Here is a 16,218-nt window from a genome sequence, read left to right as displayed (position 1 = left end):
AATGCTGGTATGGTGTAGAGCAGCCATTGGTACTAAGGGACGAGATTATCAAGCCTTAATAGAACCAGTGTACACCGACAGCAGGCCCACTATACTCACAGCACGAGGGATAGTCGAGGTACACCGGGGACGAGTGCCGGTACGACTTTTGAACTGTGGAGAGGAAGAGGTCACTTTGCCAAGGTATGCTACAATGGCAAAGCTATATACTGTTGACAACAATGCCATCACAACCATTGAGCCCTTAGAACCAACCTGTCAGGTGGAAGGCAATGGCTCAGATGGAGAAATGGAGGATTGGTGCCAACAGCTACACGTGGGCATAAATTCAACACCTACCCATCAAAAACAAGGGGTGTATAGGCTAGTGACGGAATATGAACAAGTCTTCAGTAAACACCCATTGGACTTCGGACAGATAGAAGGGGTAGAACACACAATCCCCACCAGTGACCATCCCCCAATAAAAGAAAGATATAGACCCATACCGCCCGCTCACTATCAATGTGCAAAAGATATGCTGAGGGAGATGAAACAGGCCGGGGTAATAAGAGACAGCTGTAGCCCCTGGGCGGCCCCTCTAGTGATTGTCAAAAAAAAGGACGGAACCATGAGAATGTGCGTAGACTACCGGAAGATTAATAACATCACCCATAAAGACGCCTACCCCTTGCCTAGGATAGAAGAGTCCTTAACTGCTTTGAAATCTGCTAATTATTTTTCCACCTTAGACTTAACAAGCGGGTATTGGCAAGTCCCTGTGGCTGAGCGAGAAAAGGAAAAGACGGCATTCACCACACCAATGGGTCTATGTGAATTTAATCGCATGCCGTTCGGACTCTGCAACGCATCCGGTACCTTCCAGCGGCTGATGGAATGCTGCCTCGGACACAAGAACTTCGAGACCGTCCTCCTGTACCTAGATGATGTGATCGTCTACTCAAAGACTTACGAACAACACTTAATAGACCTGGCAGAAGTGTTCGAAGCCTTATCCAGGTATGGCATGAAAGTCAAGCCATCCAAATGTCACCTTCTCAAGCCAAAGGTACAGTACCTGGGACACATCGTGAGTTCGGAGGGAGTAGCACCAGATCCCGAGAAAATAAGCGCCATAAGGGATTGGCCAAGACCTACCAGCGCAAAAGAAGTGAGACAATTCCTGGGATTGGTGGGTTACTATCGCAGATTTATAAAAGGATTTACCAAGTTGGCAGCACCCTTGCAAGACACCTTGGTAGGGCAGACGAAGAAGCCTTCAAACCGAAACCCTCCTTTTCAGTGGAACGACGAAAGGGAAGACTCCTTTGAACAACTAAAGAAGGCACTAACCGGAGAAGAGGTTCTGGCATACCCAGATTACCATCAACCTTTCATCCTCTACACCGATGCCAGTAATGTGGGACTAGGAGCGGTGCTGTCACAAAAGCAAGAAGGTCGGGAGAAAGTCATCGCCTTTGCAAGTAGAAAGCTCCGGCCTACTGAAAGAAATTCAGAAAATGACAGCTCCTTCAAATTGGAACTACTGGCAGTAGTTTGGGCTGTGACTAAACGTTTCAAACACTATCTGGCCGCTGCAGAATTTATTGTCTATACTGACAACAATCCGTTGACCCACCTGGACACAGCCAAATTAGGTGCGTTAGAACAGCGATGGATAGCCCGGTTATCTAATTACAACTTCAAGATCAAGTATCGAGCAGGTCGCAAGAATGGAAATGCCGATGCCCTATCCCGGATGCCACACTTGAGAGATGTAGAAGAAGAAATGGGGGAGCTTGAAGAAATTGAACTACCAGCCTTCCATCATCCCAAGGCAAAACATCATCAGTCAAGTACCTATCAGAAACAACAAGAGGTGAATTTAAATCCGTTAGCACACCATAGATGGGCTGACACCCAAGACAGCAATCCGGCTGTGAAGTTGGTGAAGGAACTGTTAACTGAGCAAAGTGCATATCCCGATGAGGATGCCCCAGAAGAGACGCATCAACTCTGGAAAGAGAGAGGCAAAATGTTCCTGTATCAAGGGAAGCTCTGTAGAAGGTACACCAATCCGAAAACACATGAATTGGTTTGGCAGATTATCGTGCCTAAACAAGATGTCAAGATGGTCCTCGAAGCTTACCATAATGGTGCTGGTCACTTCGGTTGGAAAAAGTTAGAAGTACTTCTAAGAGAAAGATTTTATTGGGTCGGGATGAGAAAATCAATCGAACAGTGGTGCAGAGATTGTGGCCCGTGCAACCTCAGAAGAAACGATCAAAAGAACCAAAGAGCACCACTGCAGCCCATAATCACCAAACAACCACTTGAACTTGTAGCCATGGACCACGTGAAGTTGACACCAAGCCGGTCTGGCTATGTCTATGCCTTGACCATCGTGGACCATTATTCACGCTTCTTGGTAGTAGTACCCGTAAAAGATCTGACAGCAAAAACAGCAGCCAAAGCGTTCCAAACGTACTTTTGTAGACCCCATGGATATCCGGAACAGGTTCTCACCGACCAAGGTACAGCCTTTGAATCAGAGATCTTCAGAGAATTCTGTAATATGTATGGTTGCAAAAAAAACCGGACGACGGCCTATCATCCACAAACAAACGGCTTATGCGAGAAGATGAACCATATTGTAATAGAACTACTAAAGACTTTACCTGAGGCAGAAAGGAATCAATGGCCAGAGAAATTGCCTGACTTGGTGGATCTGTATAATCATGTCCCGGTGAGTTCCACCAATTGCACCCCAGCTTACCTTATGCGTGCAAGACCCGGCCAATTACCAATCGATCTAGAAATGGGAATTCTGAAACCAGACGCAGAAGTCCAAGACTCCAATTGGGATATCATACGGCAAAAGCAGTATCGCCAAGTGCAAGAGAGTGTGGAAAGAAGCCTTCAGCAAACTAGAGAAAGACAAGAGCGAACTTTCAACCAGAATGCTCTAGCGACCCCATTAAGACCAGGTGACCAAGTGCTCAAGAGAAATCGTCGAACCAATAAACTGGACAATCAGTGGGAAGCCGTACCCTACACAGTTTTACCAACAAGAGTGGATAATCCTAAAATGTGTCTCATTAGCAAAAACGGAGGCTTAACATCTGTACTAGTGTCAAGAGACAATCTTAAATTATGTCCGGAAGCATTGAAAGAGCCAGACGTTGTCCAGCCAGAACCAGAAGTTATTCAACCCATACAGGTTCAACCAGTAAAGGAAAAAGAAGAGGAAGTGTATCACACCTGTATAGGAGACTTTCCCAAAACCCTACTAACATACCATGGTGCAGTAGTGGTTCCCATGGTGGCCTTTTACCCAACACCAAACCCAATACCAGAAGTCCCAAGACAGGAAGAGGCTGACCCCGTACTACAGGAGGTTCCAGGCCAGGAAGAACAGATTCCTGGTCAGAGTAATCCCATTCACGGTGGACTTGCCAACTCCATAGTCGTGGAATTATCTTTAGCAGAGCGGGCAGATACTACATCCGCAGTAGACAGTAGTACACCACATGAAGAGACACCGCTATTACGTAGATCACAGCGTAGTACCCAGGGTCAATTACCGGCCAGGTATGCAGATTACCAACTATAAAGCTCATAATGTGAATTGTATATATGTTATGCCGTATATAGTTAAACAGAAAATGTAGTATAGTCATTGTTATCAGTCTGCAACGTTTAAGCCCAGTGCCTACAGAGACTTGTCTGTATGAACTTCTTGCATATTCTTGAACTTTTTATCAGCCCGGAGGCACTAAATCAAAGCTCCGGAAAGACTGCTTTTTGAACTTTGCTCCTCGCTCTTTTTGAACTTTCTTTAGACTTTATATTGATAACTCCGTTGGAAAAATGGAACTAAATTCCTGGACACAAAGTGCAGTGCCTTTCCTAGTACCTTCAAGGATAGAACTGTATTAATGGACGCTATTTGAAGTGACTTTGTACAGAACTATATTTTTGTTTCCTCGAGTGGTTTTTGTAACTTTTCATTTTTAAGACTCTGTACATATTAATTGTTATTTCAAAATGCTATCGTCCCACAGTCCCGGAGTACTGTTCTTAACTAAGGGGGAATGTGGCACCCCTAGGGGTATTTGCCACAAAAATAGTTACTGACAGTAAATGCAAATACTAAAATAGCAAGACTGCACTACCACCTCCGGCCAGAAGGGGGAGCTCCAGAGACTCCCCTTGATCCATTCTGGTCTGAGAGAAGAACTGGCAGTTGGGCTAAGGAGCTGAAAGTGAGAGGTCATACAGTTGAATCTCTAACAGCCCTGTGACTGTTACCAGGCCTAAATCACCGGCCTGAGGAGAAGAGGGATAGAGAAAAAGGACATTGTGAGAACCGGGTAGCATTAATCACTACCCAGAACAGGCGCAAAGACGGATACCGGATCCGTGGCTGTATTCATTACATATAATACAGCAACCGGAAAAACGTGAGGTGATATCAGCTTCACTAGGGTCGGACGCAGCAACAGACACAGAGTTCAGCGGTACTCCTGGAGGGGGTAAGCCGATAAAAGGGCTCGGGTTGCCCGTCGAACCAGGACCCGGAGGGGACAGATTGGGCCGGCAGCCAGTTCACATACAGCAGCAGGGCCACACAGATATTGCGTACAATAAGAGGCGAAGATCCCGGCAGGGTCAAAGTAACTCAGAGTTCCCATACAGACTCCGGTGACAGGACTGGTTGTAAATCCTTTTTTGTTAAAGTAAACTGGTTAAACGTTTCAGTGCCTCAGTCTTTCATTTGGACAATAGCCATCTATCCAGGACTGGGATCATCACCGCTGGGAGAACCTGCTGCTGATCAAGTAAGTGCCTGTTCCCTCACGATACCCTTTACACTGTGCATTGCCTGAGGCCACAGCACCGGGTCAAGCCACCCGTGACACCCCCCTCAAGAGACAGACCCCATTGGTCCGGTGCTGGGTACCCCGGTCTCTTGGGCGTCACATATATATATATATATATATACACATATATATACACATACAGTGCCTAGAAGTAGTATTCAACCCCCTGCAGATTTAGCAGGTTTACACATTTGGAATTAACTTGGCATTGTGACATTTGGACTGTAGATCAGCCTGGAAGTGTGAAATGCACTGCAGCAAAAAAGAATGTTATTTCTTTGTTTATTTTTTTTTAAATGGTGAAAAGTCTTTTCAGAGGGTCATTTATTATTCAACCCCTCAACCCACCAGAATTCTGTTTGGTTCCCCTAAAGTATTAAGAAGTAGTTCAGGCACAAAGAACAATGAGCTTCACATGTTTGGATTAATTATCTCTTTTTCCAGCCTTTTCTGACTATTTAAGACCCTCCCCAAACTTGTGAAAAGCACTCATACATGGTCAACATGGGAAAGACAAAGGAGCATTCCAAGGCCATCAGAGACAAGATCGTGGAGGGTCAAAAGGCTGGCAAGGGGTACAAAACCCTTTCCAAGGAGTTGGGCCTACCTGTCTCCACTGTTGGGACCATCATCCGGAAGTGGAATGCTTATGGAACTACTGTTAGCCTTCCACAGCCTGGACAGCCTTTGAAAGTTTCCTCCCGTGCCGAGGCCAGGCTTATCCGAAGAGTCAAGGCTAACCCAAGGACAACAAGGAAGGAGCTCCGGGAAGATCTCATGGCAGTGGGGACATTGGTTTCAGTCAATACCATAAGTAACATACTCCACCGCAATGGTCTCCGTTCCAGACGAGCCCGTAAGGTACCTTTACTTTCAAAGCGTCATGTCAAGGCTCGTCTACAGTTTGCTCATGATCACTTGGAGGACTCTGAGACTGACTGGTTCAAGGTTCTCTGGTCTGATGAGACCAAGATCGAGATCTTTGGTGCCAACCACACACATGACGTTTGGAGACTGGATGGCACTGCATATGACCCCAAGAATACCATCTCTACAGTCAAGCATGGTGGTGACAGCATCATGCTGTTTCTCAGCCAAGGGGCCTGGCCATCTGGTCCGCATCCATGGGAAGATGGATAGCACGGCCTACCTGGAGATTTTGGCCAAGAACCTCCACTCCTCCATCAAGGATCTTAAGATGGGTCGTCATTTCATCTTCCAACAAGACAACGACCCAAAGCACACAGCCAAAAAAACCAAGGCCTGGTTCAAGAGGCAAAAAATCAAGGTGTTGCAGTGGCCTAGTCAGTCTCCTGACCTTAACCCAATTGAAAACTTGTGGAAGGAGCTCAAGATTAAAGTCCACATGAGACACCCAAAGAACCTAGATAACTTGGAGTAGATCTGCATGGAGGAGTGGGCCAAGATAACTCCAGAGACCTGTGCCGGCCTGATCAGGTCTTATAAAAGACGATTATTAGCTGTAATTGCAAACAAAGGTTATTCCACAAAATATTAAACCTAGGGGTTGAATAATAATTGACCCACACTTTTATGTTTAAAATTTATAAAAATTTAACTGAGCAACAAAACTTTTTAGTTTGTAAGATTTATGCATCTGTTAATAAATCCTGCTCTTGTTTGTTTTTCAGTTTTGCTAGTAAGCACACAAGAACTATCATAAGCATTCAAGAAAAGTAATTCTAAAAGGTAGATACCAGAAGTAAAGCTTAGGTTTATTAGCTAGGTGGCTTCCATTAATATTTTTATGTGATATGCATTAAGACGGCGGCCACTAAGGACACTTATTCCCTCATTGCCATTTTTAAATGGCAATCAGGAATAAGGCAGACTCCGGAGAACATGATCAAGGCTGGATTTCCTATTCCCCAATCACGTGAATAACTGATCACAAAAAAAGGTGTGCCTGCTATTAAAAATGTCAGAGGAGAGAGAAATGATGCCCTCAGAGATCCGCGGTTCTTCCGCCATCCCCGAGTCCTCCTGATCCGGCCCGGCGTCATCTTCCCGGGAAAAAAAATTCCAGGCGCCTGCAGAGATCTGTTGGACGGTAACCAGCAATAATAGGAAATTTTTCCTATTGGTTCATTTTTATTACAGTGATAGGGTCTATTACAGTGATCAAAAGAAAAAAAAATCTCCATTTGCCACCCTTTAGTTAGATAAAAATTATAATATATATATATTTTTATTTTTTACATTCTTTGCATTGTGGGTTAGGGTTGGGGTTGTGTGAGGGTTAGAATTGGGTTTTTTCAAAGGAAAAAAAAAAATTACAGTAGGACAGTCGTATGATGAGCGCAAGTGCTCACTACCCGAGTTTGCATTTGGTGCTCCAGTATGCACCGAGCATCGCAAATCCCTGCATCTGTTTTTCGGGTGTCAAACAGCCACAAAACATGCGGGGCAGGGACTTGAGCATGTCACTTAAGCACCCGCAATATTCGGAGCATATCCGAGCACCTGATGTAAATTGGAGTAGCAAGCACCTGCCCTCAACACTAATGATGACATATTCAATATGATGACCTAATGTTATCAAATTCTGTGTCATACCTGTGGGTTCAAAATGCACAGTATACCCCTGGATATAATCTTTGAGGGTTGTGGTTTCCAAAATGGGGTCACTTGTGGGAGGTTTCCACTGTTTATGCACATCAGGGGCTCTCACAACGTGACATGGCATCCACTCTAGATTCCAGCCAATTTTACATTTAAAATGTCAAGTGACACTTCTTCATTTCCAAGCCCTGCCGTGCATCCAAACAGTAGATTTCCCCCACAAATAAGAAATCGTCGTATTCAGGAGAAATTGCACAACAAATTTTGGGATCCATTTTCTCCTGTTGCCCTAGTGAAAATAAAAAGTTTGGGTCATTTTTTTGCTATAATGCACCTGAAGGGTTAATACATTTCATACGGCCGGCGCTCACAGTCAGTGCAGGAAGCTGAGGGCAAGGGACATGACAGACACCGGAATGTAAGTATGTAGTGTTTTTTTTTTTACTTTTACAAAGGTAACCAGGGTAAACATCGGGTTACTAAGCGCAGCCCTGCGCTTAGTAACCCGATGTTTACCCTGGTTACCCGGGGACTTCGGCATCGTTGGTCGCTGGAGAGCTGTCTGTGTGACAGCTCTCCAGCAACCACACAATGACTAAACAGCGATGCTGCAGCGATCGGCATCGTTGTCTATATCGCTGCAGCATCGCTTAATGTGACGGTACCTTAAGGCTCAGGTGTTCATGTAAAGTTGCATGAACCAGTTAACTGCCTAAGTATGTAGCAGTATAGACACAGAGGGCTATTAACTGCATAAAGTGTATGAGAACAAGATGCGAGGAACCCAATTAGGTTTTTTTTTTGTTGTTGTTTTTAATGGGTCACACAGGGATAGTTAGGTTAATGCGTTGAGGCAGTAGGCCAATATGAACAAATGAGTTTTTAGGGCACGCTTAAAACTGTGGGGATTAATCCAAAGAATCGGCGCAGCACGTGTAAAGTCTTGGAGACGGAAATGGGAGGTTCTGACTATTGAGGAATCGGTTGCTAACCTGAGGTCATTAGCGGAGCGGAGGGCACGGGTAGGGTGGTAGACTGAGACCAGAGAGGAGATGTAGGGTGGTGCTGAGCCATGGAATGCTTTGTGGATGAGGGTAGTAGTTTTGTACTGGATTCTTGAGTGGATGGGTAACCAGTGTAATGACTGGCACAAGGTAGAGGCATCGGTGTAACGGTTGGTGAAGAATATGATCCTGGCTGCAGCATTCAGGACAGATTGCAGCGGGGAGAGTTTGGTAAGTGGGAGGCCGATTAGTAGTTACAATAGTCCAGACGAGAATGAATAAGTGAAACAGTAAGAGTTTTTGCAGAGTCAAAAGTAAGAAAAGGGCGAATTCTAGAAATGTTTTTGAGATGCAGATAAGAAGAGCGAGCCAGTGATCGGATGTGGGGGGTGAATGAAAGCTCAGAATCAAGTATGACCCCAAGGCAGCGGGCATGTTGCTTTGGAGTAATGGTGGAACCGCACACGGAGATGGCAACGTCAGGCAAAGGTAGGTTAATAGAGGGAGAAAACACCGGGAGTTCAGTTTTTGACAGGTTCAGTTTCAGATAGAGGGAGGACATGATGTTAGAGACAGCGGTAAAACAATCACTGGTGTTTACTAAAAAGATCGGCGTGATAACAGGAGAAGAAGTGTATAATTGGGTCATCAGCATAGAGATGGTACTGAAAACCAAATCTACTGATTGTATACTGCCCCTATTGGACAAACAAAGAGAAGAGGAGGGGGCCTAGGACTGATCCTTGAGGAACCCCAACAGTAAGGGGAAGGTGAGAGGAGGAGGAACCAGCAAAAGATACAGTGAAGGAGCGGTCAGAGAGATAGGAGGAGAACCAGGAGAGAACAGTGTCCTTGAGGCCGATGGAGCGGAGCATAGTGAGGAGGAGCTGATGATCCACAGTGTCGAATGCTGCGGAGAGATCCAAGAGAATTAGCATGGAGTAGTGACCATTAGATTTAGCTGTTAGTAGGTCATTAGAGACTTTAGTGAGGGCAGTTTCAGTAGAGTGTAAAGAGCAGAAACCAGATTGAAGAGGGTCTAGAAGAGAGTTATCTGAGAGATAGCGGGTAAGACGAGAGTGGACCAGGCGCTCGAGGAGTTTAGAGATGAAGGGAAGATTAGAGACAGATCTATAATTAGCAGTTTTGATCAAGGGATGGTTTTTTAAGTGATGGATGTATGATGGCATGCTTAAATGAGGAAGCAAAAATACCAGAAGTGAGAGAAAGGTTGAATATTTTTGTTAGGTGAGAGGTGACAGCCGGGGAAAGGGACTGGAGGAGATGTGACGGAATGGGGTCACTGGTGCAAGTGGTTGGGCGAGAAGATGCAAGGAGCCGGATTACTTCTTCTTCTGTAACTAGTTCAAAGTCAGAGAGTGAACTAGATGCAGTGGGGGAGGGAGGACAGTGCATGGTATGAAGAGATTGGGAGATGATTTCCTGTCGAATGTGGTCAATGTTTTCTTTGAAGTAATTGGCCAGATCGTCAGCGCGGAGATCTGTGGTTGGGGCCTGCACTCTTGGGTTGAGTAGGGACTGGAAAGTGTCACTGATGTAAAATACTGACCAAATACTGATAGTGTGACCATGGCCTTAGGCCTAATTCACACATCATTGTTTCTACAGAACCAGAAACACACGGGCTACTTGCACATTGAACAAGTCTGTAGGAACATGTTCACACACCACCAAGAAACTTCAAGACACAAAAGAGCAGAATGAGGTCAAAAATACTCTGTTGTAAAAAAAAAAATCACACTAATAAGCAAGTGCTAGTCAAAAGATGGAAAAAAACAGGGTATTTAGTTGATACGTTTTTTTGCAAAAAAATGTATACTAAGCTGCTCCACCAATCGTCAAGGTATACCCATATAGAGCAGTCCTAACCAATGTATATAATCCTTATCTGATGTATTTAAAAACCTGATCATCTGTATAGTACCTGTATAAGCAGGGTTTAGAGAGGGAATATCTATGTGGACATGCTGGATGGAACAGCTTAAGTGCAAATGACCCACAAAGGAGTGGTGGACTCCCCAGTCTTGTAGAAACAAGAGAACAATTATAGAACCAGAAACACATAGGCTACTTGCACATTGAACAAGTCTGTAGGAACATGTTCACACACCACCAAGAAACTTGAAGACACAAAAGAGCATAATGAGGTCAAAAATACTCTGTTGTAAAAAAATCAATCAAAAAATTGTGCTCTTTTGTGTCTTCAAGTTTCTTGGTGGTGTGTGAACATGTTCCTACAGACTTGTTCAATGTGCAAGTAGCCTATGTGTTTCTGGTTCTATAATTGTTCTCCTGTTTCTACAAGTCCACCACTCCTTTGTGGGTCATTTGCACGTAAGCTGTTCCATCCAGCATATCCACATGGATATTCCCTCTCTGAACCCTGCTTATACAGGTACTAAACAGATGATCAGGTTTTTAAATACATCAAATAGGGATTATATACATTATTTAGGACTGCTCTATATGGGTATACCTTGACGATTGGTGGAGCAGCTTAGTATACATTTTTTTGCAAAAAAACGTATCAACTAAATACCCTGTTTTTTTCCATCTTTTGACTAGCACTTGCTTATTACTGTGATTTTTTTTACAACAGAGTATTTTTGACCACATTGTGCTCTTTTGTGTCTTCATCATTGTTTCTATGTGTGTTTTTCGTGGATAAAACAGGCATCCATTTTAGTCTATGGCCATGTTCATGCGTCCATGTATTTGAAGACAGATAGTCCGAAGGCATGACTGATTTAAATCCAATTTGCTCATGTAATTTAATGGTCAGTAAAAAAAACAGACAACACATTGATCTTGCCTATCTTCCACTGATCAAAATCATCCCATCTTTCTAGTATGCAAAGAAAAAAAAAAGAAAATGTGAACAAAACCTAAGGCCCTATTCATATCTGCATTGGAGACAACTTTAGGAGCCGTCTTAGATTACATTAAAAAACGACATAAAATATAGGTAATTTATAGGTAAAATGATGGACACCATAATTTTGGTCCATCAGGTTTGGTTGGCGTGAACTGCACAGTTGTCCTCATTGTAATGGCTAATGGATTAGCAAAATAATTTTCCCATAATACATTAAACTCTTTGAAACTATAATTTATGCATGAAGGAGAACAAGTTCTTTAGTAATATATAACGGCAACTGCTCTAATATTTAAAGAAGGAACATATAAAACACAGGCGATCAATAACAGAAATGCTCAAACAGAAAGGATGTCAGACAACCCATCATCTGCCAGTCTAGTACTACATGCAGACAGCTATACAGTGAGCTGGTCTTCTGCAATACTGGTCTTAAAGTGCTATGTCTGAAAGGAAAGGGAGGGAAATTGACGCCTTTGATCCTGGATTAAGCTGTGTAATCCTGTTAGAGCCCAATGTGCTATAAATCTGACCTTCTCTGCAGTGACCCAAATAAGAAGAAAGGCATAAAAGGCATGCCAAGCATAGTTACAGTTCTTTAATGACAAAGGAGTCTAGGCGTGTCATACTTGCAAGTTGACAGTAGTGGTTAGTTCATTATTTTACTGATACTGACCTTCCACTTTGGTCTTTGGTCCATTTTACCGACCTCCCATTTGCTGTAGTCCTATACCATACTCTTACAGCAGAAGGGAAGTCAGAGGGTGTATTTACTCCATATTTGCTGATCTGTAGGCTCCAAGTGTCAGTAAAGAAAAGGAGTTCTCCACATCCTGGTGCCTGGCTGCATTGCATGTAATAGGATAGTTGTTCTTTCCATTGACTTGCAGGTAAAGACTCAAGTTCAGGTGGGATTTGATGGCTGTAAGTAAACTGCTGCTCAGATTCACAACTTGGCAGCGTAGAGGTCATGCATTTTTTAGGGACCCCGGTGACATCCACTTCTTCAACCTTTAACACGGATAAATTGCAGCAGTCCAACACCAGAACAAAATCCTCACTCCCATGATTCTCTTTGTCACAGCCGTTCCCTGAACTAGTAATCCCAGAAGTCGTCTTCTTGTTGCCATGGTAACCATACTTTTCTGAAGTGCCTCTTTCACCTATAGCACACAAAGTAGAGTCTTTAATGTTACTTTGTGATAAGGATTTACTAAAATGTGGTATACCAGACTCCTGTGCCAGGTCACTGAAGGCTTCACCAGCTTGAGAAGGGCAAAGATTTCCAGCACAGTCGCTTTCACGAGAGGTATTAGGTTGAAGGAATAGCACAATATTCCCTGATATGGTCTGACTTTCAAAGCAAACATCAAGGTCCAGGGCATAGTGTTTTACTAGAAGGTGACTTGTGTTAGCCATCAATGGCAAGTCATCTGTATGTTCTGCCATTCTAGTGTCACAATATTTACTCAAGATTCAAGCAGGAAGAGAACATGTTATAGATGGATTCTGCAAGATAAGCAAATAAAACCATTAAATAACTATACAGTAAAATATAATAAACATTGCAAAAGAAAGGATGTGGGTAGGATGTCTTTTAATTTGGAAAGTATCTATCACAAATGACAGAGCCAGGAAACAATTAATGGTAGTTCCATAAGTAACAGGCAGGGGTTTTTAAGTTGTGGCAGATGAATGTGGCCCAAAGTATGCACACATATGGTGGCCAATGAATTTGCAGGTAATTACCTCCAAAAGTCCTACAATCTTTGAACATCGCATGTAGGCATGGTGTCCATGAAACTGCAGCTTGATATCCTGGGGCTAATGGCGAACATGCCAGAGCCGCATACCTTGCTGAGCTCCTGAATCAGCCCTTATCTGTCCCCTCCCACACCCAGGGAAGTAGGGAGTAGTTGTATATAAGAATACACCAACCAGACAAGGGAACACATGCAGGGATAAATGAAAATATCAATCATACAAATATGCATTCACAAACAACAGAGTGGAACACCAGAAATTAAAAAGGAAGGAATAACTAAATAGGGGAGGATGAGGATATTCACACAGACAAATCACCAAGCAATAATCTACTGAACAATACTCCAAACGCCTCCTAACACTGACAAGTCTGATTGCCAGAGGCAAGCATATACAGTTAGGTCCATATATATTTGGGCAGAGACAACATTTTTCTAATTTTGGTTATAGACATTACCACAATAAATTTTAAACAAAACAATTCAGATGCAGTTGAAGTTCAAACTTTCATCTTTCATTTGAGGGTATCCACTTTAAAATTGGATGAAGGGTTTAGGAGTTGTAACTCCTTAACATGTGCCACCCTGTTTTTAAAGGGACCAAAAGTAATTGGACAGATTCAATAATTTTAAATAAAATGTTCATTTTTAGTACTTGGTTGAAAACCCTTTGTTGGCAATGACTGCCTGAAGTCTTGAACTCATGGACATCACCAGACGCTGTGTTTCCTCCTTTTTGATGCTCTGCCAGGCTTTCACTGCGGTGGTTTTCAGTTGCTGCTTGTTTGTGGGCCTTTCTGTCTGAAGTTTAGTCTTTAACAAGTGAAATGCATGCTCACTTGGGTTGAGATCAGGTGACTGACTTGACCATTCAAGAATATTCCACTTCTTTGCTTTAATAAACTCCTGAGTTGCTTTGGATTTATGTTTTGGGTCATTGTCCATCTGTAGTATGAAACGATGACAGTTTTGCTGCATTTGGCTGGATCTGAGCACACAGTATGTCTCTAAATACCTCAGAATTCATGTGGCTGCTTCTGACCTGTGTCACATCATCAATAAACACTAGTGACCCAGTGCCACTGGCAGCCATGCATGCCCAAGCCATCACACTGCCTCCTGTTGTGAATTCTGTGGTCAAGCTCCCTCCTGTGGTCATGAGCAGCACTTCGGCTGGTTCTGTCTATGAGCTTCCTCTGGTGGATGTGAGTGGGGCTGCGGCTTCTGAGTTTCCTTCCTCAGGTGATGAGGTTAAGTCGTTAGGTGCTGCTCTATTTAACTCCACCTAGTTCTTTGTTCCTGGCCTCCAGTCGATGTTCCAGTATTGGTTTTGCTCTCTCCTGGATCGTTCTTGTGGCCTGTCTGCCCTGCATAAGCTAAGTTCTGCTTGTGTTACTTTTGTTTGCTATTTTTTCTGTCCAGCTTGCTATATTCGTTTGTCTTGCTTGCTAGGAGCTCTGGGACGCAGAGGAAGCACCTCCGTACCGTTAGTCGGTGCGGAGGGTCTTTTTGCGCCCTCTGCGTGGTTGTTTGTAGGTTTTTGTGCTGACCGCAAAGCTATCTTTCCTATCCTCGGTCTATTTAGTAAGTCGGGCCTCACTTTGCTAAAATCTATTTCATCTCTGTGTTTGTGTTTTCATCTTTGCTCACAGTCATGATATATGTGGGGGGCTGCCTTTTCCTTTGGAGAATTTCTCTGAGGCAATGTAGGCTTATTTTTCTATCTTCAGGGCTAGCTAGTTTCTCAGGTTGTGCCGAGTTGCATGGGGAGCGTTAGGAGCAATCCACGGCTACCTCTAGTGTGGTGTGATAGGATTAGGGATTGCGGTCAGCAGAGTTCCCACGTCTCAGAGCTCGTCCTATGTGATTAGCAACTATCAGGTCATTTTCTGTGCTCGTAACCACCAGGTCCATTGGGGTTCTGAATCACCTGTTCATAACAGCCTCCGCCGTGTTTTACAGATGATGTGGTATGCTTTGGATCATTAGCTGTACCACGCCTTCGCCATACTTTTCTCTTTCCATCATTCTGGTAGAGGCTGAACTTGGTTTTAGATGTTTTTTCGCAAAGTCCAGTCTAGCCTTTTTATTCTTGATACTTATGAGTGGCTTGCACCGTGCAGTGAACCCTCTGTATTTACTTTCATGCAGTCTTCTCTTTATGGTAGATTTGGATATTGATACGCCGACCTCCTGGAGAGTGTTGGTCACTTGGTTGGCTGTTGTGAAGGGGTTTCTCTTCACCATGGAGATTATTCTGCGATCATCCACCACTGTTGTCTTCCGTGGGCACCCAGGTCTTTTTGCATTGATGAGTTCACCAGTGCTTTCTTTCTTTCTCAGGATGTACCAAACTGTAGATTTTGCCACTCCTAATATTGTAGCATTTCCTTGGATGTGTTTTTTCTGTTTTCGCAGCTTAAGGATGGCTTGTTTCACCTGCATGGAGAGCTCCTTTGACCGCATGTTTACTTCACAGCAAAACCTTCCAAATGTAAGCACCACACCTCAAGTCAACTCCAGGCCTTTTATCTGCTTAATTGAGAATGACATAACGAAGGGATTGCCCACACCTGTCCATGAAATAGCCTTGGAGTCAATTGTCCAATTACTTTTGGTCCCTTTAAAAACAGGGTGGCACATGTTAAAACTTCTAAACCCTTCATCCAATTTTAATGTGGATACCGTCAAATGAAAGCTGAAAGTCTGAACTTCAACTGCATCTGAATTGTTTTGTTTACAATTTATTCTGGTAATGTCTATAACCAAAATTAGAAAAATGTTGTCTCTGTCCAAATATATATGGACCTAACTGTATAGCAGAGGGTACAGAAACCTGCACCATTTAATATGGTGAAGTGCTTCTAATCAGTGCACTAGTATGCGGAATAAGACACTGCGGTTTTCTGGCCCCTCTCAGTCGCGTTAAACCAGTGACACATACATTCCTTGGAGAACCAAAGAGAAAACTAATAGAATAAATAATAAGCATTTAAATATGAATCATTTTTTCTATACACATTTATTTAGCAAAACAATTCTTTATCTACGGCATTTTGTCAGGATTTTAAACATGTCATCTGCCAATGACATGAAGTAGCACAGGTTGC

The 16,218-nt window shown here is 43.5% G+C and overlaps 1 protein-coding gene across 3 annotated transcripts in view; it reads right to left on the bottom strand.

Annotated features, from left to right (window-relative positions):
• The window catches only part of AOPEP (aminopeptidase O (putative)), a 1,002,964-nt gene that overhangs the window by 925,494 nt on the left and 61,252 nt on the right, over positions 1–16,218 (bottom strand). For all 3 annotated transcript variants that reach the window (XM_069762004.1, XM_069762007.1, XM_069762010.1), the window contains exon 2: positions 12,022–12,854. In XM_069762004.1, the coding sequence (XP_069618105.1) occupies positions 12,022–12,794 (773 nt within the window). In that variant the 5' untranslated portion in view covers positions 12,795–12,854. The remainder of the gene's footprint in view (positions 1–12,021; positions 12,855–16,218) is intronic.

The sequence above is a fragment of the Ranitomeya imitator genome, chromosome 1 (assembly GCF_032444005.1).
Source record: "Ranitomeya imitator isolate aRanImi1 chromosome 1, aRanImi1.pri, whole genome shotgun sequence".
NCBI lineage: Eukaryota > Metazoa > Chordata > Amphibia > Anura > Dendrobatidae > Ranitomeya > Ranitomeya imitator.
The sequence above is the reverse complement of the archived record's forward strand: the minus strand, read 5'-3'. Positions and strand labels throughout refer to the sequence as shown.